This window comes from Mytilus californianus, unplaced genomic scaffold (assembly GCF_021869535.1).
Source record: "Mytilus californianus isolate M0D057914Y unplaced genomic scaffold, xbMytCali1.0.p SCAF_1, whole genome shotgun sequence".
NCBI lineage: Eukaryota > Metazoa > Mollusca > Bivalvia > Mytilida > Mytilidae > Mytilus > Mytilus californianus.
Genome location: NW_026262581.1, coordinates 138,869,334 through 138,893,952, shown reverse-complemented (window position 1 = coordinate 138,893,952; position 24,619 = coordinate 138,869,334). Strand labels below are relative to the sequence as shown.

The 24,619-nt window shown below is 30.9% G+C and overlaps 1 protein-coding gene and 1 long non-coding RNA gene across 2 annotated transcripts in view; both read left to right on the top strand.

The window, feature by feature from the left end:
* Positions 1–9,931, top strand: part of LOC127739143 (hemicentin-1-like) — a 56,176-nt gene extending 46,245 nt beyond the window's left edge. Inside the window, exons 15-17 of the mRNA XM_052250739.1 lie at positions 4,314–4,433; positions 5,021–5,171; positions 9,898–9,931. Of these exons, the coding sequence (XP_052106699.1) occupies positions 4,314–4,433; positions 5,021–5,171; positions 9,898–9,931 (305 nt within the window). The remainder of the gene's footprint in view (positions 1–4,313; positions 4,434–5,020; positions 5,172–9,897) is intronic.
* Positions 9,932–14,585: 4,654 nt separating this feature from the next.
* On the top strand, positions 14,586–23,789 carry LOC127736729 (uncharacterized). Its single transcript, XR_007999144.1, has 4 exons — positions 14,586–14,751; positions 19,343–19,520; positions 20,308–20,435; positions 23,426–23,789. It is a non-coding gene; the product is annotated as an uncharacterized LOC127736729 (long non-coding RNA).
* Positions 23,790–24,619: the final 830 nt, after the last annotated feature.

Sequence of the window (24,619 nt, the reverse complement as noted above, 5' to 3'; positions counted from 1 at the left end):
ATAACAGATGTATTGATATTCATTAAGTTACGATCGATTTCTATCCGAAGCAGCTCAACTATGATTCTAGTGTGGCCCGAATTAAAACCATAAAGGTTGTTAATGGCTAAGTGAGACAAGAAGAAATCATTTACTGCTTACCTGTCGGGTCTCCTGTAAAGAAATGTAATAATAGTATTAAGAATGAAGTTGTTATATTATGACAATTATTGGTATAAACATTTTACAGGCGCCAAATTGTAAGACGACTAAGGTTAAATATACACAAATGAATAGGGGAAAAATAGTGAAATAACACCCTTTATTTATTTTTTAATTGAGCGGTTCACACCGAAATAATAATGTACAATGATCTTTTTAGAATCACCGTCACCAACATGTTTGGAGTAAAAGTATGAAAAATATTAAGATACATGAAAACATTCAATTCCTCTATTCAGTCAGGATTTTACTTCGTCAAAAGTGTCTCCCCATTACGCCCTCTTTTTAATTGTGAAATTGTTGGGATGACGCGCTGTAAATGTAGCTCTTGAAAACCGATAAATTTATCCACATGGCAGCATTATGATCCTAACGTGAAAGTTGTATAAATATGAAAAAAAAACATCATTTAATGTACTTTTAGGACTGTTGTCAAAATAAAGCTATTATCTGGTTTGTTGTCAGTGGAAATATTCGAAAGTTGAAAATACACAAACAAATCAATCTAAATAATTCGAGGACTAAATATTTTCAAATGTTGCAGGCAGACTAATTTCTGTAAGTATTACACACACACAAAAATATTTTTTAAAAGTTATTCGTTCAAAGATCCACAAGTTAAGTCTTTACGATGGGATTAATTCAAAAGCAGATATTGGTCGTTAATCTCTTTTCTTCACCAATATATCCGATAAATCAAACTGTTCTTGGTTATGTGTTATAAAGTAGAAATGTGTATAATTTTCAAACACTTAATGCTACTAATTAACTTTTAAATACAGAATCAAATGATCAAAAGCAAACCGATCACAAGATAAACAACGGAAACAAAAAACTGAGCAACGTACATCCCATAAAAATCAGCAGTGATCTCAGGATATCCGCAAAGGAGATCTTGCTTGACAGGTGTTGTACTCGTCGTGTTTCTCTTTTAAGTAAAAATTCCGGCATTCAGCCTTATTCGGTGATGTCACAAAAATTGTATAATATGTTGTCGGAAAATTAACATACATGTCGAAAGTGTGAACTTCCGACAGGACAAGCGCAATTAAAGGGTAAGTATATTTTCACCGCTGAGGTACTATTAACTCAATTCATACTCTTTTTTTTATTTCCGGGATATAGGTTTTCTATGCATATCAATCTTTGTAGTGCCTGGACCTGTAGCATTCCAAAGATAGTTATTTTTTAAACGCCATTATGGGACGTTTACGGGACGTATTATGGTATACCGTTGTTCGTCTATCCGTCCGTCCGTCGTCAACACAGTAATTAAAAAAAACTTCATGAAACTAAGGTGACTGGTATATATCTGTGGAATTAAACTCCTTTTTTTTTTTTTTTTTTTATAAATTTCTGATATGACATTGCGCAGTTTTAGAACTTTATTTGTTAAAAAATCGTCGAAAACTGTCCATTTTCAACACTTTGGACGGTTATAGAACTTTATTCCTTCACAAATCGAGGCCACAAACTTAGTTAAACTTGAGGTAGCGTTAATAGTGCCAAATTAATCATGTTTTGTGTCAATGGGTTCCACTGCATGTCTTTTGTTTTATATTTTAAGGGGGAAAGGGGGGGGGGGGGTCTATTTGAGTAGTGCTGACAGTAATTTTAGTTGATCATATAAATTCATTTAAAGCATAAAGACGAGATCAAAAGGGGACGGGCGTATCATGCGCTCAAGGCGTGCTCTTTATTCTTATGTTTCCTGCTTATATCTTGTACTTTTGAATTAAGTCATTTCATAGTTTGGCTCTTCTGGAATAATTATCATAATGCTATTTCATAGTATGATATCTGAAGGCAACCGTACGGCCTTCGAAAATGAGAAAAACCCCTACCGTATAGTCGGCTATATAAGATGTGGACATAGAAGACATGGGGAAAAGGCGAAACAAATCAAAGAAAAAACCTACGGCCTAATTTATAACAAAACAATCTACAAAAAAAAAAATATGACAGTCATAAACCAATGACAACAACTGAACTACAGGCTCCTGGCTTGGGACAGGCACATAAAGAATGTGAGGAGGGGGTTAAAAGTATCTGTGAGTATTCAACCATCCCCTAATCTGTGATAGAAGTGTTTCAGCACAGCATATGAACAAACAGTAATAATCAGTTGCAATTGGCTAAACACAAAGATCGGTACGAGGAACGAACACAAAAGATATAAAAACAATAGACACACATCATCGAAATACGAGCATCGTTTGTTGCTGTGTAGCATATTTGTTTTTCGGTCATTGTTTTGTACATAAATAAGCCGTTAATTTTCTCGTATGAATTGTTTTACAATTTTCATTTTGGGGCTTTTTATAGCTGACTATGCGGTATGGGCTTTGCTCATTGTTGAAGGTCGTATGGTGACCTATAGTTGTTAATTTCTGTGTCATTTGGTCTTTTGTGGAGAGTTGTCTCATTGACAATCATACCACATCTTCTTTTTATATACAGCAATATGTATTTAGTTATGTTATAATTTTTCAGAAACAAAATCAATGTTAGTACCAATAAAAACAATATAAACGCATTTATCCTATATTGAGAAACACAAATATAATTCTCTCTTGTGTATCTTGGATTGTACATCAATTTTAGTATTCATGGGTGACGTTTGAATAATCATGTCAATATAAAGTAGAAAGTAAAATCACAAAAATACTGAACTCCGAGGAAAAATCAAAAAGGAAAGTCCCTAATCAGATGGCAAAATCAAATGCCCAAACACATCAAACGAATGGATAACAACTGTCATATTCCTGACTTGGTACTGGCATTTTCTTATGTAGAAATGGTGGATTAAACCTGGTTTTATAGCTAGCTAATTTTCTCACTTAAAATTCCAATATATTGACAACGATGTGTGAACAAAACAAATAGACACAATAGGTAAAAATGTCAAAAATTGGGGTACAGCAGTCAACATTCTGTTATAATCTTAATCACTATCACTATATATATATATTTGCATGCACACGTATAAAAATTGCGGTTTTTATCCAACGCAATCATAGGTTTGAACGTTGTTTTCAATTTAGACTTTTTATATTTTTTCGTTTGGGCTTGTATTATATTTTCCTTCGGGTTTATATGATCCGTTCATCCTATTTCGACTCTTTAAAATTCAAGAGTCTATCCTAAATTGAGGTAAATCATATGGCCTTCCAAATACCGTTTCGATCCCTAACATCACTGAAGAGACATTTATTGTCGAAATCCGGATATGGTGTACAAATTTTTGCACCTCATGTTTGTGGTATACCATCTTTTCCACAAGTTTATTGTTTTCTGTTTGGTATTTAATTAATATTAAGATCCATTTTGTTAGATCTGGTGATCAATTTATTTGGCAATCGCCAATGGCAGTCAGCAGGGTTTAAGAACATCAGTTGTTCGACCTGTTAGTCAAATGCGTTTTGTTAAAATAGACTTTTTCACTTTTTTTTGGTCTTTTGGAAATTGTTGTTTGTGCTGTATTTAGACCCCTCTACCAAGAAATTTGTTTTGCATGCACACGTATAAAAATTGCGGTTTTTATCCAACGAAATCATAGGTTTGAACGTTGTTTTCAATTTAGACTTTATATATATATATATATATATACAAGTCTAAATTGAAAACAACGTTCAAACCTATGATTGCGTTGGATAAAAACCGCATTTTTTATACGTGTGCATGCAAAACAAATTTCTTGGTAGAGGGGTCTAAATACAGCACAAACAACATTTTCCAAAAGACCAAATGAGTGAAAAAGTATATTTTAACAAAACGCATTTGACTAGCAGGTCGAACAATTGATGTTCTTAAACCCTGCTGATTGCCATTGGCGATTGCCAAATAAACGGATCACAAGATGTTTCAAAATAGATCTTTTTATTAATTCATTACCAAACAGAAAACAATAAACTTGCGGAAAAGATGGTATTGCGCAAACACGAGGTGCAAAAATTTGTACGCCATATCCGGATTTCGACAATTAACGTCTCTTCAGTGATATATATATATATATATATGTAGATTTATTTATTTTTGTGGACATCAATTTTCAAGATTGGATACCATCAAAGCAATTATTAAAAGTTTATTATGCATTATCACCTTCGTAGATCCTGACCCTATACCAGATCCAGATCCACTAACTGCTGGTGAAATAGCTGCAATCATCTTAGCCTGTGTCTTTGTTGTACTGTTGATTATCGGAGTCATTGTATGCTGTTGTTGTCAAGGTACGTGTTTCTTTATTGTCAATCACACTTGCTTGAAACGAAAGCCTGAATCCAACTTGATTGTGACGTGACATTTTAGTGTACTCGCTATGCATATCGATGTAATATTTGGAGCTACCCCGGCAAAAATCTATCTCATTATTCCTATATATCTTAATGTTATCGTCCTGACATTGTATGTTACAATCGTCCCTGTGCGTTAAGGATCAATTAGTTAATAACTCCATGAAACAGAAGACCAAGTTTGACGATTCAGAGATATTTAACCTGATATCATAGATAATTACTTTTCTCAAAATTAATTGCATATGGGGCAATCATTTTTAAATCTTAAAACTTTTATATTATGTTCTTTCTCAAATTTCTCTTTGTAACATATATGTATAAACATAAGATGCGAGTGTCACGTAAATGAGAAGCAACCCAACAACACAAAACGACTCAACACAAATCAATGTCACAATTCGTCAAAAGTGGACAATACTTATCTATATAATATTTCAAGACCCTTTCAATCGTTTCCAGTAATGTTTTGATCAGATTTAAGACATTTAAAGAATAGCCACGTCATCAATAAATAATTTCAGATAAATGTTCCTCCTTGTGTGGTGGAAAGAAAGAACAAATCAGTCCACAACCAGCACCTAAGAGAGTTGAGATACCTGTGTACTATGAAGAACCAGACGAATCGGTTATTTCATTCCGTAAATTAGAAATACCAAAATTTAAGAAGGTTACGTAAGTACAAATAACTTCATTTATTAAAGAATATAGCTAATATCAACATTTCAACATTTTTCAACTTTGAATAATGGAATATTTTCCTGTTAAAATGTTTGTATGCATTCAATACACCCTTAACACTGGACAGATGATATCAGCACAATATAAAAACAAAGTGTAAATATTAGTTGGAAAGGGCTATTTGATCGTCAAGATAAGAAGATGGTTCAGTTACGCTTGAAGAATGTTCTGAAGCAATACAAAATATGAAATTGAATAAGTCTCCTGGGCTTGACGGTCTAACCGCAGAATTTTACAAAATGTTTTGGGAGAGGCTTAAATATATTCTTGTTAAAATATATAATGAGGGTCATGGAGAAAGTTTTTTTTACCTACTCGCTACGGTCTAGTGATTTGTCGTTGATATTCAAAAAGGGGGATCCATTAAAACTAGAAAATTATAGACCAATTTCCTTATTAAACGTAGATCTAAAAATTCTGTCCCATGTACTAGCTCAACGGCTGAAAATAAGTCTACCAAAACTCATAAACACATATCAATCTGGATATATGAAAAATAGATTCATTGGATTCAATTTAAAGCAAATACAAGATATTATAGATTATGCAGACATATATAATATAGAAGGGGCTATTGTTTTTGTCGATTTTCAAAAATCCTTTGACACTCTTGAATGGAAATTTATGTTAGATACTTTATATCACTTTTGATTCAATGAATCATTCATACATAGGGTTAAATCTTTGTATAATGATGTTCAAACATGTATTATTAATAATGGGTGGATTTCAGAAATGTCTAAAAATTCAAGAGGGATTAGGCAAGGGTGGCCTTTATCTGCTCTACTTTTTGCCATATCCGTTGAATTATTGGCACTGAGACATCGAAATAACAAAGATATAAAAGGATTTCAGATACAATTTGATAGGAAAACACATTGTATTAAAATAAGCCAATTAGCTGATGATACAACTTTATTTTTTAATGACAAAAATGATATCGAACTAGCATTGATTACAATTGAAATCTTTGGATCTTATTCGGGATTAATTATAAATAAAAATAAAACTGAAGGGATATGGATAGGAAAATTCAAAAACAGTAAAGACAAGATAGCAAATATTAAATGGACAGATACACCTGTAAAAGCTTTAGGAATTTATTTTGGACATGATAAAGAAAAATGTGAGAAATTAAATTTTGAAAATAGAATAGAGAAAATTGACAAATTGTTATTTCTTTGGACAAATCAAAATCTCACTATGTTATGAAAAACTTTGATCTTCAATTCTTTGATTATACCACTCTTCACCTTTTTAGGTAGATCATTTGTATTTCCAGAAAAATATGAAAAAGAAATAGAAAGAAAATGTTTTAAATTAATCTGGAATGACAAACCAGATAACGTTTGAATCACTAAAAGTATCATGGATAAGTAGAATCTTAAATACAGATATTGCCAGATGGCAACTTATACCTTTAAAATATTTAAAAGGCTTAGGACAAAATTGCCTAGTAGTTTATATGAATATGGATTATAATAAAGTTGATCAATATTTACCAAATATTCCAAAATTTTATAAAAATATATTAAAAAGCTGGATGAAAGCAGAAGAACGACAGACAGATAAACCAAAAACCTTTCACGAAATAAGAAAACAAATTATTTGGGAAAATAAATACATTAAATTTGATAACAAAAGTCTATGTTTCAAAAATTTGGATAAACGGAAATTTGATTTATATAAAAGATTTTTTAGATGAAAATTGGAAAATTTTACAAGATGTAATTTTACAAACAATAGAATATAAAACCAACTGGATAGCTGAGTTAACATCCTTAAAAAACGCAATCCCAGAGGATTGGGTACAATGTCTCAGATCAGAGAATTCCACGAGAAGTAGAGTCAATGTAAAACGACAATGTTTTGTCAATAAGTGGTAATTATATTGACATTTTGTTTTTGTCAAATAAGTTATTATATAACAAATTAGAAAAGACAAAAGTTGTAAAACCGATTGTTATAAATATATGATTGAATGTATTACCATTACAAACAGAATTTCATTTGAAATCATTGTACAGCTTTATTTTTTACTATTTAGAAGAAAATAAATTGAAGATGTATCCAAGGAAACTTTTACAAAGTATATTACCTACAAAAAAGTTGTTGTTTACATGGAAGGTAACAAACAATGATTTAAGTAACAAATGCTTTACTGAAGACGATTATTATCATTATTTTATATCATGTTCCTTTTTAAACAATTTTTGGAGAAAAATTCATAATTTATAATAATATATATTATAATAGAACAAGCTATTACAATAAAAGATCTTGTGTTGGCTATAACATATCAGATAGATATTACTTTGGCTTTAACTATGACATTCAATTTATAAATCCTACTATTTATCTGATCAGAAAATGAAAGGACTTGATGTATTTTATATATTCATTAGAGAATTTACAAAACGAATGCGTTATACTAAAAAGTTGGAAGAAGTTAAATTCTTAGTTAATGTAAAAAAACATTTATTAGATTGATGTTTTATAATTTATTAACATAATAGAATTGTAAATTATATTTATTCTTCACAAGGAGCTTGAACTTGTTGAAGACAATGTAACAAGCAATTAATGGAAATAAAGAAATGTTTATGGAATACATCAAAAAGAAAAGAAAAAAAAAAAGATCGACCCGGTTTTCAATGGGGTTCGTGTTGTTCTGTCTTAAGTTTTCTATGTTGTAGTTTGTATACTGCTGTGTGTCTTTTAGTCCTTTTCTTTTTGACATGGCGTTGTCAGTTTTTTTTTCAACTTATGAGTTTGAATATCCCTCTGGTATTTTTTCTTAGAATAACAATCAATACCCTTGCAAAATATTTAGTGTGAATACGTCGCAAATCATGACCTACTGTAAAATATAAGTATAGACAGGATGTTGTCACATATGTGATCCTATATATTCAGAATATCAGAGCTGTATTATAAACACTAGACAATGATCTCAATGTTTTAATATTGGTCGTGGTGTCAGACGAGGAGATCCTTTATACCTTTATTTCTTTATATTATCTCTATAACGTATGATCATGAGTGCTGCACTAAAAATAACAAAGGATAAATGGTATGAAAAAACATGACTCGAAATAATTTTTAGTCAGTATACAGATGACTTATGTATTTTATTAGATGAGAAATGAGCATAAAAGTCATATTTGTTTTTCGTTAATTGTTTTGTTATAAATTAGGCCGTAAGTTTTCTCAATTGAATTGTTTCATATTTTTCGTGTCGGGGCCTTTTATAGCCAACTATACGGTGTGGATTTGTCTCATTTTTGAAGGCCGTACGGTTGCCTATAGTGGCTTACATCCATTTTATTTGAACTTTGGTGATGTTGTCTCATTGGCAATCATACCTCATCTACCTATTTTTTTTATTATAGAAAAATACCTATATTCTTTAGAACAATTCTCGGAGTGTGCTAAGGGATACCTTTGATAAAAAGGAAGCTATATGGATTGATTCAAAGATTCGCTCGAGGATTACTCTAAAAAACAACATGAAACTTGAATTGGAATTACAGAGGAAAATTTAAAGGAGAAAATGTGATCTGTTCAGTGAAAATGAAATACACGTTAATATTTAATATTTCTTTTTTAAATCAGTCCCCTTAATCATTGGTTTATAGAGATCTAACTTATACAGGAGATTACGATTATAGTCATCGACAATTGTGTCAAACAATCCTGTGAATAAGATAAAAAAAAAATCAAAATATTTTCTTATATTTTCTGGAAAAAGAGATAAGGTAAAAAGAAAAGTAATGATAGGTTAGTATGAAAAAAAGCAGGGGTTGTCTTTGGTTTTTTCTTTGAAGATTACATGGATAAATAAACTTTAAACCCCGTGAGTATATCTCCATTGAAAACACTACTCATAGATAAGTATGAACAATATGGAGCAGGCAAAATGTGGTTGATGACCCATGATGGTATCAGGAGGTTTCTTTATAGGTGATTTCCTTAATGACAGCAGTGAATTGTTTTACGTTGCATGAATTCTGAGGACAACACAACCTCAATATTAATGTTCTTCATATGATACCCAAAGCTTGGAAAGATCTTATTACTACTTTTAAGAAAATAACATTCATATTTAATAAAAAAAAATTGTATTTAAAAAAAACCAATAAAAACCATGTTAATTCTTTTACAATATAAGTCTTGTCTAGGTCTACGAAACAAGAAAAAAATATTAAGAACTGAAGATTCATATGAAAAAGTGTGATATCATTTATAGTTTCCCTTTTGTTGTACTCAAAAATAACAAATAATAGTATGTTCAAGCCAAATGTTTTACATAGAATTATTGCTACAAATGATTTATGGTATAACTGTGGGTTAACAGAAACTAATTTATGTCGTTTCCATTACGAAACTAGGGAAACAATAAGTCATCTTTTCTGGGAATGTACTATAGTTACACATTTATAGATAGAAATTTCAGTACTTTTTTTTATATAATTGGACTATAGAATTAAATATTCGTCTATGGTCACAGTTATGGGATGTTTCTTTAAATGTATTCACTGTTCTGGTTAAGTATAACATTTATACATTATGCTTAAATGCTTCATTGCCAGCTTTTACCGGTACTTAATATGATTATAAAAACTTACCAAATAGAAAGAATATTAACTTCTTTTAACAGATCACCAAAAAAAAAGAGGAACATTTTAGAGTAAGTAGAAATCAAGAATATAGTATGTATGTGATCTCTCCTTGTGTAATTATTTAAAGCGTACCAATAATTGATGTAATATTAAAAAGATAATGAGGCAAATCACAACTGGACAAAAGTGGTTAGTGTGCGTCATTACATTATATATATCTCTATTGGTATTGTTATATGTTAAGATATTCAATTATAGTCTTTGTATGAGGTCGATACGAGATTGTATTGACCCAAGAGAAGCATATTGACTGAGTATGAAGTCTGAGTCGATATGCTTCTCTAAATCGATATAACTTCGTATTGACCTCAACCAAAGTCTACAAGTGTTATATTATTTATCAACAACTATTGCATGAACAAAGTAAAATTCGGGATTTCCAGGATGTATTTTTAGTAACATGCTGTATGCCCTGTGCAATATGCTGTTTTTGACCTACGAAAACATAAACACAACAGTATTGGCGTGCATACTGAGTAAGTACAAATGTACATGTGATCAGGTTTTAACGAATCACAAATCCTTAGAAATATTCGACTATTAATATATATTTATATTTGTTTATTTTATTTTATTGTATTGGAATTATGGTTGTTATTTACTTTTTAATTCTATTCACCATGTCTTGTTTGACTCTTACGTGTTTATAATCTCTGGTAACCTCTAGGTGTAATACCACCATTGATTTTCCCCTATTAGTCTTTGTTAAATTTGCACTTTTCAAAAAAATGTGCAGAATTTATCTTTGTTTCAAATAAAGAAATACTTGGCATGAGTAAAGTTTTATCCTGTCCAGTACTATAGAAAAAATTTCACATAACATTTCATTGCATATAAGAAAGTAACCATCACTGGAAGTTAACCAATCAAATTTTCCTCTTTTTTAACCTGTGTACAAGCTTTAGTAACCATGTAACCTCAAGTTTCCAAAATATTCTATAGAAACCCCAAATAAAAAAATAATGGTGCTTTGAAATAACCAAGATATATGTTTATGACCCAGAAATGTTTTACTGCAATGAAATGTAGGATCAATTACCTGCAACTGTCAAATTCAAGGGAATATTTTTTTCGACCTATTTTCGTAGACGTACTATGATTTGGTGGTATTACACCTAAAGAAGACTTTTTTGTTAAATAAACTGAATGTGACTTTTTTCCTTTGTAATACTGGTATTTCAAGCATTCTTGTCAAGTTTTGTCATAATCAGTTCAATAGTTTGAGAAAAATCTAGTATAATGTAAGACGACATCTACAGCGATTCGAGCAAAATTTCTTCCAAAAATCCAAACCAAGCCGCATCATGATAGAATATAGTGTGGACCAATAAATGATCAAATATTTATCTCATCTGCCTACAAACAGTTGAATATGATACAAAAGATGACTTTAGGATGATAAATACTACTAATGGACCTCTTTGTCTTCCTTATAAGGTCTCTTTTGGTTCATTTATACCTCTCATTTCCTCAAAATTTCTACTTTTTAGGCCAATAAATAAAAAATTTGGGGTAACTTTCACTCATTTATGATAGAAATGTTATAATAAATGATTAATTGAAGTATTCAAGCTGAATGAACTATCCGTATAAAAGTTTACTGTCTCCAAGGAGGTTTCAATAAGTCCTTACGTAAAACTTAAATTTACGCCGCATTCCAGAGAGGGACATAAAAAGCTTCCCTTTTGGTGAATAATTTGTTGTTACTGCTTTAAAAATCATTTCATTTACTTAAAACTATTTATTTATTAAAGTATTTCTTAGGAAAATTTTTCTAGTATAGCAGAATATAAGAAATAAGGAGAAAAAGCTCCCCAAAACTCTAAGTATGGCTTGTTCTGTCAACTAATATTCATGGTAAAGTCCTATTTCAAGGAAATTTTCTCATAAAATGTGTTTTGGAGACTCAATCCACTCAGAATATTTCATTATTTGTAATATTTCACTTTTTTAAATAGCAAGAAATTTTAACACATGAGAGTACTCACAAGGTCAAAGGTGCATGTTCAGCTTCCCATATTAGGTGTAATACCACCATTGATTTTCCCTATTACACAGGCAAATTTTGTTCACGTGAATTTCACGTGAGTCTCATTTCACGTAAAATTCACGTGAGTTTCACATGAATTTCACGTGAATTTTTGCTCACGTGAATATCACGTGAATTTTTCATGTGAAACTCACATGATCTGACTTACGTGAATTTAACGTGAACTTGTTAACGTGAAACTCATGTGAAATTCATGTGAATTTCACATAAACTTTTTTCCACGTGAAATTCACGTGATCTCACTCACATGAAATTCACATGATTTGACTCACGTGAATTTCACATGATTTGACTCAGGTGAATTTCACATGATCTGACTAACGTGAAATTCACGTGAAATTCATTTGATCTGACCAAGGCTAATTTTTTATATAATGTGCTTACGTGGTTGGTTTTGCACAAGATAAAATCACTGTTTAAAATAATTAAGTGTGTGCACTAATTATTGCCATTTTGACATAATCGCCAAAATGTAAAAATAATTATTGAAGAAGAATTAGAATAAGAATATAGATATTTTATTTGTTTGAAATACAAAAATTAACAAATTCTAACAAAATTTCACAATAAACATTTTAAAAACATAATCAGGAGAACATTTTTTACTAGCACTTTAATATAATTTACATAAAAGGGGGACATATAACCATCAAATGATTAATATTTATCTTTTTATTTCACATGAATTATCTCCCTTGAAAGTGGATTAGATGCAACTACAAAAAGATCAGTGTTGGTTTTGAGTTGTATTTTCTATCACTGTTTATATTTATCTCTAGTAGAGCAATAATGGTAGAATTTGTATCTTTGATTTCAAATTCCTAAGATACTTAGAATATATTGATGGGCTAATATTGATTTATCAGTAATATTTCTATTTTCATTTATCAGTAAACTTAATTTCTTTCACACATTTAAAGTTTCCTTTATTTTTGTACTCTTATAAAATATGGGAGGTAACTCCAGCTTATGAAATAGATTCCTGTTACTGTAATTAAGATCCTTTACTTTCCATAATTGCAAAGAAAAAAAATTGATAATGAATATCACTTCAAAACCTGAGTTATCTCCCTTTTTTGCAGTGTATTAAACTTTTCCTCAAACTTATAAGTCAAGTGCAATTTTGAGCTTTGAACCACACATAAGATTAACAATAGGACATATGAATAAAAATAAGTAAGTGTGCTGAAAAGAATTTTATTGGGCCAAATGTTGTCAATAAATGTTAAATTGAATGTTTATCAAACATGTCAAAGTATACATATTGGAAGTGCAGTATATTTTTAAAACTGCTTTGCTATCAGAAATATGAAAAATGTTTGATTTAATATGATTATACAAAAGCGGTAAATTCTAACTACTCCCTCATCTAAAAAAAAGAAAGAAAAAAGAAAATATCTTCTTTCAGGGATTGTATGTGTATCAACTGGATTGCAATTTATGTGTTGGTACACTTCAAAATATTTTATAAACCTTTTTATAATGATCAAGATTTCTCAATTTTTCCTTTTGAGTTAATGAGTTGTCAGGGTTTGTCAATCAATGGGAAAAATTTTAAACTAAATATTAATTTTATAATTTCAGTAGTAACTAGGTAGGGATTTATTTAAATTTTATGTTGTGTTTTTTTTTTACATTCAATGAGTCTCTGGGAGTAACATTCTGACTTATATATCATCTGCCCCCCCCCCTTTTGTGGGAAAAATTTTGGTTGATTATATAGGGAATCACTGAAGCATGACTGGAGCCCCCCCCCCCCCCCATGTTTTAGGTCAGTTAGTGCTCCCACCCTATGAAAAGTTCTAAATCCGCCAATGTATATTTTTATTTGGCTTATTAATAAGTATATTTTAAGGAGAAAATTAAGGATTGTCTGAAATAATTTGTTAATTTATAGCGAATGGTTGGTTAAATTTACAACTTTGATAGATCTGATATTATTTATTAAAAAAAAAACTACAGTCTTGAAACATGAAAAACCAGGAATTTTACACCTAAAATGCTGTATAATTTTCAAATATTTTTAATTATCTTTTAAAATTTATAGATAATAAACATATTTTAAGTCCTATATAGTGTCCCAGGCAAATGCATTAATGTGCTATGTATGTTATCGAAAATTATTGATTGACATTAAATTATTACCAGAGGCATATATACTAATTTAAATAATGTCTCTAATATTATTTAGCTGTAATAAATGTGAGGGTATGATTGCCAATTAGACAGGCTGTTAATTGGATTAAACATATATATTCTTCAACTAAATGAAATAACTTCATTGAAATTCTATCTAACAATATAGTTTATATTATATTAAAATATATCAAATAGTTTTAAGGGTTAAACTTTATGCTCTACTAAAGGGGTGCTCCTATGTAAATGATGCTTGTAAACAAACGAATTTGTTATTTGTTCATTTATATGTCTTACTTAGTCAGGACTTTAAGCCGTAAATATCATTTTAAAAATGAATTGAGTCAGTAAAGTCGGGATGCTGATTATGCTAAGAAACACTGGATATTGGTCTATAATAGACTATTGAATGAGGAAACCAGCATGTACTATTTGCACATGTGACATGGATAACTATTCTTCGTGACGATATCCGGGACCGGAGGTCGGTTTTTAAAACGCTTGAATGATTCAGATGAATGATGCAAATTGAAGACGCCGGTAGCCAACTGACAACAACTTGAACAAGTACTTGTTTCTGTTTATTTAACGAGACAAACACAATCAAGGAGTTATGAACGCATAGAAACTCGAGGAAATAAAACAGGTAACTCAAATAAATGATTTAATAGTGCAGAAATAAACAGAAATAGTGAGAATGTTTTTCAACTTTTGACCTGATCAGTTCACAGTTGTAAAACTCCGTTTAAAATAAACACTCATTAGACACACACACATGTATACTCAAAAGTTGATACAAAACAAGAAAACTCGAAGAAAAAATTCCATCTTCGTCATCCAACTCATGGTTTGAAAAAATAATGTATGATTCTATGAATTGACCTCAGCTCCGGGCTCCTGTACTGTAGCCCTAGCTCCGGTTGATTATTTCTTTGTTCAGGGTCATCTAACCATATTGTAATCAGGTTACTAGGGCAAATAGAGGTATAAAAAAGAGAAATAGCTGTAGAGAAGGAGATACGATTTTGTGTACGAGAGAAATGTACTTCAGAGATTTAAGATTATGCCACTGTATTGTTGAGCCTGCAGTTTTAATAGATGTTGTAAACTTATATTACTGTTACTTTGGATTTTGAATAATTCAGTAATGAGAATTGAACTTTTAATCAACTGTGTGTTTATGTTCACTGGCAAGACTTCGTTCAGACTACACCAGGATTCCATCAATCACGCTACCAGTTCTTTTCTAGGGTAATCCTGTAACACTGTAATCAGTGACACTGTGTACGAGTGAAAGGCACGACCTGAAACTAATACACTCAACAACACAGCACAAACACAAGGATACACACTTTAGTTGAAGTTGTATAACCAACTTTTCGTCACAGGTTATACTTTGAGAATTTACATGCAACTATAAAAAAACAATTATTTCTGAAAATTGAAAAACATACATCATGTACATGCATGATTGAAATAGATAAAACCATGATAACAAATATTAAAATGTTTATTAGTCCCTTACCAGCAAAGCCAAGGGGACTTTAAGTAATGCTTGAAAATATTGATTTGATATTTATACATTGTATATAGTTTTACCATGACAAATTTACAGATCAAGTTCAATATTTATTCTGTTGAGATGTTTTTCTTTGCATAGCTATGGTCCTTGGACTTAGAAAATTCAGGCAAATAATCTGTTTTTCACTTTCTTTGTTTGTTATACTTGGAGATATTGATTTGGTAATTGTCATGAATCATGATTGTTGTATAGTTTTACCATGACAAGTTGCATATACAATAATGAATTTAGGGCCCAAAAACAAGGATTTTCTGGTTTCCATACATTAATTTGAATATAATATAAAAATAAGAAGATGTGGTATAATTGCCAATTAGACAACTCTCCATCCGAGATCAAATGACATAGAAGTAAATAACTACAGGTCACGGTACGGCCTTCAATTATGAGCAAATCCCATACATTTCTAAGGATCTCTATGAAATTGAACCTCAAGGTTCATACCAAAAAAAGGAAGGTTGGGATTGATTTTGGAGGGTTATGGCCTTAACCATTCAGGAGTTAGCATGGTAAGGCCAGGGTTTTTTTACACATGAAAAAGTCGAGTCGGTCGGTCGAGAATAAAAAGAAAAAAAATATCTTTCAAGAGAGAAAAAATATATTTCACCTTACTAACAAAATGTTTGGTTTGCTATCTTGTCATCGCTTAAATTCTAGTTCCATGAATTATTATTGCTCATCTGTTATAAACATAAATATACAATATATGTACATTGTCGGAAAATATATAATTTATTTGTATAAGCTTTAGAAACAGGACGAAAAGCAGAGCCCTCATGAAATATGAATATTCTTGGGTGAACAAATCTTCATATCTCCCTCTGTCACTGGAAATAAATGTATATTGTGTTAAATATAAGTTTAAGTTCCCTATATACTAAACTAAAGATGCTAAAGAGTGTCTCAACATCATGAACTTTGAAATAAACCATAAAAATTTTTGCCAAAAGTTTTGAATTATATTACTCCATTTTAACTGAAACTTGATTTTACCATAGTGCCTAAGTTATATGCTAATTAATTATGAGGCTTAATCAATTGCCCTTCTTTCAATGAAAATTACACCTTAAATTGCCCTTTTTTCAATGACATTTACGTGTAAAATTGCCCTTTTTCTGACTAGCACCCTGCCCTTTTCAAATCCTGGCTAGAACACTGAGTTATGCCCCTTTATAAATGGAAAAATTGCAAAATTTTTAGTTTCCGTTCTCTTACTTTAAGTTTGCCTCAACCAAATGTTATGAAACTTATACACAATGCTTATTACCACAAAACACAGATCAAGTTTGAAATTTGGTGGCGTCACTTTACCCGTTCTAGAGTTATGCCCCTTTATAGCAAAATTTTTAGTTTCCGTTCTCTTACTTTAAGTTTGTCTCAACCAAATGTTATGAAACTTATACACAATGCTTATTACCACAAAACACAGATCAAGTTTGAATTTTGGTGGCGTCACTTTAACCGTTCTAGAGTTATGCCCTTTTATAAATGGAAAAATTGCAAAGGGTCAGCGGGAATAAAAAAGCATGAATGGTCAATTTTATTTTTATTCTGCAAATCAGAAAAATAGGGTCAGCGGATCCATTAACCAACAAATAAAAAAACCCTGGCCTAAGGGGCCTAAACAATACTTTTCTAATACACTGTACAAGTTACCTATTTCTTGACCAATTTCAATGAAGTTTAATGCAAAGTCTTGGATTTTTCGGGTGCTTTAATATGCTGAATTAAACTTATCTTGTATTTTCGGATCTGTTTTTAATCTTTCAGGGGACTTACTTAAAGGAGTGATTTTCTAAATCACTGATTCAAATGACATTGTGTCCACAAATGTTGGAAGTAAGAGTTGTCATTCTTCAATAATCACCAATTTAAGTAGTACATGTACAAATAAATCACTAGACTGAGTGATTTAATTTTATTGTAGCTTTAAATGTATAATACATGGACTAATTATTTTGCTAAAATTACCAGAACCGACATCTGTGTTTATAGCATGTCCAGTCATGTCAAATGATAACCTTGTACTGAATCTGGGATATTGACATGAAAATCACTTGTTTTATCATACCTCCATGACCTCTATTTATTTTAAAAAATCACTTCTTTAAGTATTATTATTTTAATCCCCCCCCCCTAATTTCAACACCCATGAACAGTAAAATTTTGATGGTGAACAGTAAAATTTTATTATCTGTTAAGAAAGGAAAGTTCATTATTTAGAGCCTTTATTTTAGCATTTTTTCAACAAAAATCAAATTGATAGCTGAATTATTGCCTCAAAGGCAAAAACCATGCTATTTAAATAAAGCAAAAGGTTCATTTATTTCAATTTTACTAATAATTAGATATAAACTAAAACTGTATGTTTAAAATGTTGGTAAAACTACAAATTGACAAAATTTCTTATTTGCAACATTTTTATACAACCGCAAACAATTTTTGCAGTCGTATATTGGTATGACGTTGGCGATGTTGTCGTCCGAAGACACGTTGTTTTTCGCACAATAACTTTAGTTTAAGTGAATGGATCTCTATGAAATTTTACCATAACGTTCAATACCACAAAAGGAAGGTTGGGATTGATTTTGGGGGTTATGGTACCAAAAGTTAAGGAATTAGGGGCCAAAAATAAGCATTTTTTTGACATTGTACCACAAGGTTCCATATCTCAAAGGGAATGCTGGGATTGAATTTGGGAGTAATTGCCTCAAAATTTTAGGAATTAGGGGCCAAAAAAGGGGCAAAAAAACAAGCATTTTTCTAATTTCATGACAATAACTTGTGTGTAAGTGTATGGATCTTTCTGAAATTGTATTACAAGGTTCCATATCACTATGGGAAAGCTGGAATTGAGTTTGGGGGTAATTGCCCTAAACGTTTAGGAATAAGGGCCAAAAATAAGCATTTTCTAGTTTCCAGATAATAACTTGTGTTCAAGTGTATGGATCTCTCTGAAATTGTACTGCAAGGTACCATACCAGAAAGGGAAGGCTGGGATTGAGTTTGGGGGTGATGAATCATAAGGGGGTTCAAAAATTTTTTGGGGGGGGGGGGATTTTTTTTCGGTCCAAAATTTAACTTAGTTTGATTTTAACAAAAATTGAATTCTTGGGGTTCATTGATATGCTGAATCTAAACATGTATTTAGAGTTTTGATTTTGGGCCCAGTTTTCAAGTTGGTCCAAATTGGGGTCCAAAATTAAACTTAGTTTGATTAAAAAAAAAAATTGAATGTATGGGGGTTCTTTGATATGCTGAATCTAACCATGTATTTAGATTTTTGATTTTTGGGCCCCGTTATCAAATTGGTCCACATTGAGGTCAAAAGGGTCCAAAATTAAACTTTGATTGATTTCATCAAAAACTGAATTCTTTGGATTCTTTGATATGCTGAATCTAACCATGTATTTAGATTTTTGATATTGGCCCATAATAAAGGTCCAAAGGGTAAAAAATTTAACTTTAATTTTTCTTTGTTGTTCTTAATCATGTTAATAGCAACTTCAATCCATTGCTTTTTGATGTTTGATAATACGTGTTTAATATTAGTACACAATAAATATATAAGATAATTGTTTGCAAAACTCTTTGAATACTTTTTATAGTCTTGCATCTACATGCTGTTAATAAAGTACTGTTTTCTCCCTTTCAGCAGTACATTGTATTACAACAAATGGTCAGAGGAGTTGACTGATAATGGACTGGAGTAACCTAGGGTCCAATGACTCTGAAAATGCATGACAGTACTGGCATGTGTACATGTATGTCGACAGCCAATTCTAAGTAACCTTAAACGTATACATTGTATATACAAAAGACCTGCAATAATGGTATGTGCATCTATGGGTGACTTATATTTCACTGTTGTCACACAGTGTTGTGTGGCTTTATTACTGGTCAGACTATCTATCATTTACTATTATAAAGTTCAAATATCATGTACATGATTATGACTTGCATTGTATAAATTATGATGCAGCATGATATCTTTTTGACCTACATTTTATGTCTCACTGATTTATTAAGTACATTGTATATGTACATGTATGTGGGTATATCATGTACATGTGTAGTACTTTTGGGTCTTGCACAAATACATTGCCATTGGAGTTAAAATAAATTTGATCGCTGACAATGACAGAGTGTTTTGAACATTGCCTCATAGTGTTGATCAGAATACCTTTATATTAAATCAATAAAATTTTATTGTCACAGATAGAAAATGTTTAGTATTTTAAAAATAAGGAGATGGGTAGGATTGCCAATGAGAAAACTTTCTGCCAGTCGAAATGAAGGGGATGTAAGAATTTTTAGGTCACTGTATGACCTACAACAATGAACAAAACCATACTGTAGTGTCAGCTGTACAAGATCCTGAAAAAATGAATAACAATAAATGTCAATTCAAATCAGAAAACTAGTGACATTCTAATTACCAGTATTGGTAATATAAAATTTTAAAAAACTGACACTTATTTTCTCTCTCGTTAAATTTTTTTTTTGAAATATTCACCAACATGACCAAGAGAGAACTGTATTGCCAATTTATTTTTTATCGGTAGCAGTGCATCAATTTCAGGTGTTTTACGTGATAATCACAGGAATTTAAATTTTCAGAATTAACTCCTCAGATGTCAGTGGAATGGAAGTAATACACATCATATGTTTCAATGAAATTAATATGATTAATGATGGGATAAGACGTAGAGGAGATCCTATATCTACAATACATGTATATGTAACTGGTATGTATATTTGTTACAGTATTAATAGTCCAAATGGTATAACAATAACAAAAATACTGAAGGCAATTTCAAAAAAGGGAAGTTCATGCATATGGTAGTGGCTGCTGGGTTTTACTATTTTTTATTATTAATCTTTACAATGTATATTTCATAGGGTAGTAGACTTGGATGTTTCATAAATTGTATACAGATGCCTTTTTTTACAATGTTTCTGTCCATCATATGTTGGTTGGCCATGTTGGATCACATTTTAATGGTTCAGCGACTGCTTGAAAAAAAGTTTAGGCTTTTTTGCTTTGTGAATTTCTTTTTTTTTTACATTATGAGTAAATTAGGATATCTGTATTTGGAATATTGGTTCCTTGCAATGTTTATATGTACACGTACATGTCTGTGAAACAGGATCACCTGACCTTACTTATGGAGCTGTCAAGGTAAAAGTTACGTGATTAACACATGTCGGTCCTTTTCTCAGATATAGTAAGCAGAACTTGAGTAGATCAACTGTATTTGGTGTTTAGAATAAACAATGACCTCATTTCCATGGTTCATTGGTCAATGTTAACTTTTATTTCTTGTAGGCAATATGTCAAGTATATATGATGTATGGAATGATTGAAAGTTGTACATGTCCATGATGTCTGTCTGGACAGAGTTCATCATGCATGATCTGATTTGGATGGTTCATTGGTCAATATTAAGATTTAATAATTTAATCTGTTTAGTGTATACTATACATGCTACATGTATAATCAATTAAAAGATCAGCTATTTATACATCCGTCAAAGTTTTGACGGGATGTACATTTTTTGTATTGTGGTATACAAATGTCGTCTGTCTGTCCGGCGTAAACATGTCGCACCGTAACTTGAGAACGACTTATCCAAATTTCATGAAAAATAACATAGTTGTTTCTTATGATGGTCAAACAATCTGTATACTTTTTGGTGAAAATAAGATTAAAGCTTTTTGAGTTACGGGACTTAGTAACTAAAACAGGTGTGTGGTTTTTTTTCACATGTCGCACCGTATCTCAAAAACAATTGATTATTATTGCTTAAAACTTTACACACTTCTTAGTTATACTAATCTTAAGATCTGTATACTTTTTGGTTTTGATTCAAAATTTTATTTTAGAGATATTGATTTTTTTTTAAAAAGGGGGGTTTTCACATGTCGCTCCGTACCTCAAAAACGATTTATGATTATTGCTTGAAATTTTACACACTTCTTAGTTATATTAATCTAAAGATCTGTATACCTTTTGGTTTTGATTCAAAATTTTATTTTAGAGATATTGAGTTTTTTGTAAAAAAAAAAGGGGGGGGGGGGGGGGCTTTTCTCATCACTTGGCGTCGTCGTCTGTTAACTTTTTCAAAAATCTTCTCCTCTGGAACTACTTGGCCAAATTTAACCAAACTTTGCCACAATCATCATTAGGGTATCTAGTGTAAAAAGTGTGTCTGATGACCCCGCCTACCAGACATTGCTTAAAATGGAACATAGTGGTAAAATGCAGTTTTTGGATTATATCTCTGAAAGTAAAGCATTTAGAGACAATTTGACATTGGGTAAAATATGTTCATCAGATTATGATATATAATATATCTGTCTGTTGTTGGGTTGCTGCCTTTGAATTAGTAATTTTAAGGAAATTTTGTAGTTTTTGGTTATTATCTTGAATATTATTATAGATAGAGAGAAACTGTAAATGGCAATAATGTTCAGCAAAGCAAGATCTACAAATAAGTCATCATGACCAAAATAGTCAATTGACCTGATAAGGAGTTATTGTCCTTTAAAGTAAAATTTAACAATTTTTCGTAATTTTTTTTAATTCACAACAGTCTTCTCCTGAAACAACAGAGACAAATAAACTAAACTTGGCCACAATCATCATTAGGGGATCTAGATTTTAAAAACATGGCAGACATGGCTAAAAATAGAACATAAAGGGAAAATGCAGTTTTTGACTTGTATCTCTGAAACTAAAGCAAAAGTATAACAGTTACATTATTTCATGCATCAATTGTAAATAAAAATATCAGGTGAGCGACACAGGGTCCTTGGAGCCTCTAGTTTGGTGTATGCAATAATTGTACATGTTGTAAGGGGCACACGTCTGTCTGGCTTGGTTTATCTGAACTTGACCTTAATATGAATTGCTTGACAGTATATTTTCATGAATCATTGGTAATGTTAAGTATATTTGGTCCTTATCGTAAACTTATAATTATTCTTGTATCTTTAGGACAAGCACCATAAAACAGAGGGGACATAAACATACATGGAGTCTGTCTATCCCTTTGGCCTTATAAGCGCTCTCACTTGCATGTCTTGTACAATTCTTGTCAAATTTTTAGGAAACTTATTTTGATAGGTTATATCAACAATGTCTGACAAGTTTTAAAATCAGTGCCAATCATTCATTTTTAAAAGAGTTATGCCCCTTGGAAACATTAATTATTTGGAAAATTGCATTGATATGGCTCTTGTGTACAATTCTTGCTAGAATTTTATGAAATTAATATTAAATAGGTTTATATCTTCAGAATGATCAGAGCATTTTGATTTCCATCTGTAATGTTTACAAATTCCAGATTTCATGGCAAATTTCAACCATTACAAACCTCCACAAGCTCCATAGCAGAGGTAATCAAAAAGTAGTGCAGCAACAAACAACAACTATTAATATTCCACTTCAGTTAATCCGACACACAATATACATGTATGATTATATACATAGATATAAGAAGATGTTGTATGAGTGCCAATGAGACAACTCTCCATCCAAGTCTCAATTTATAAAAGTATATACATATATGTACCCGGTAAGTTTAAATATTAAATTGATGTTATCTTTTTTGCTTGTACCCGGTAATTTTAAATATTAAATTGATGTTATCTTTTTTGCTTGAATAGTAAGACAATATTTAATTTGATGTATATTTTACAAAATAATATATGCTGGGTTTTTTTTTTATTACAGCAAATGTATTCCAAGAGTTTATGGCTGATTATGCAACTACAGGATTTTATCATGGAAGCAACATCTTAGAAGGATAAGTGCAAATGTATGAAGGAAGCCTTGTGTATAAATACATGTAGCAATTACATATGCAGGAGAGAACACTTAAACATTACTAACATGTAGTCATGATATGGGCGTGGTGCATTCTAGAAATCTAAACACCAGGAATTAAATATTGTATATATTTTTTTTCAACTACAAGTACTTTCAGTATATCATACAATTCTAATTCAAATTATTGTGTCAACACGACAGTTACTGTCTAAAAATGGAAAATGCTTGTTTTAAAATGAATTTTTTATAAATATATAAATAACAAGAATTTTTAGCTTATTGTGAAGCCAAACTTTGAGATCTTTTAATGGTATATGCCTGTTGTTTGTCACCATTTATTTTCTTTTTGACTTAACCTTAAGATCAGTGGTAAAATGAAAAACTGAAAACCAGATATGAAATAAGAAAGAAATGGTTGTAAATAACAGCAAGACTTTCAATATGGTATATCAAATATATTTCACAGAACTTTCTATCTTAGTTTATTAATACAATGAGGTTTGAGGTATAAATCAATCAGACAGTAACACAACAACAAAAACACCTGAAAAGTCCTCAACAATAGACAGGTGTCTAAACAATATGTCATGATCTGTTTTAATTGACCAGATTACATGAGTATGTGGGAGGGTGAACTACCTTTTTTCTTCAAAACTCTCATAAGAAGAATTGGCATCTTTTGCAAGTAAAACTTGTCCATAATGTGATTGGAATGTCTCAAAACTGATGAACACAAAAAGACTTATACATACATATTAAAAATGAAATATACATCAGTGCATACATCTTCTATAAATAAATCACCTTCCATACATCAAATTAACAAAAATATTGAGACTTGAACACAACCAAAAATGTTCTAGGAGTGAACTATTGTGCCCTGGATATTTGCTTGCCTTCTTGGTTTTATTGAATCTATCTGCTGCATTGAAGATATTGTGAGTTGGAGTTGATGAATAAATATTATTTGTATTGTTTAGGACCAAGAAATTTAAGATACAAAGAGAAAGTAAAATAGAATGGAAGTATGAATTCATCCTCAAGACCAAGAAGAATATTTATATATATCAAAATAGAATGTGTACTAGATTAGCATTT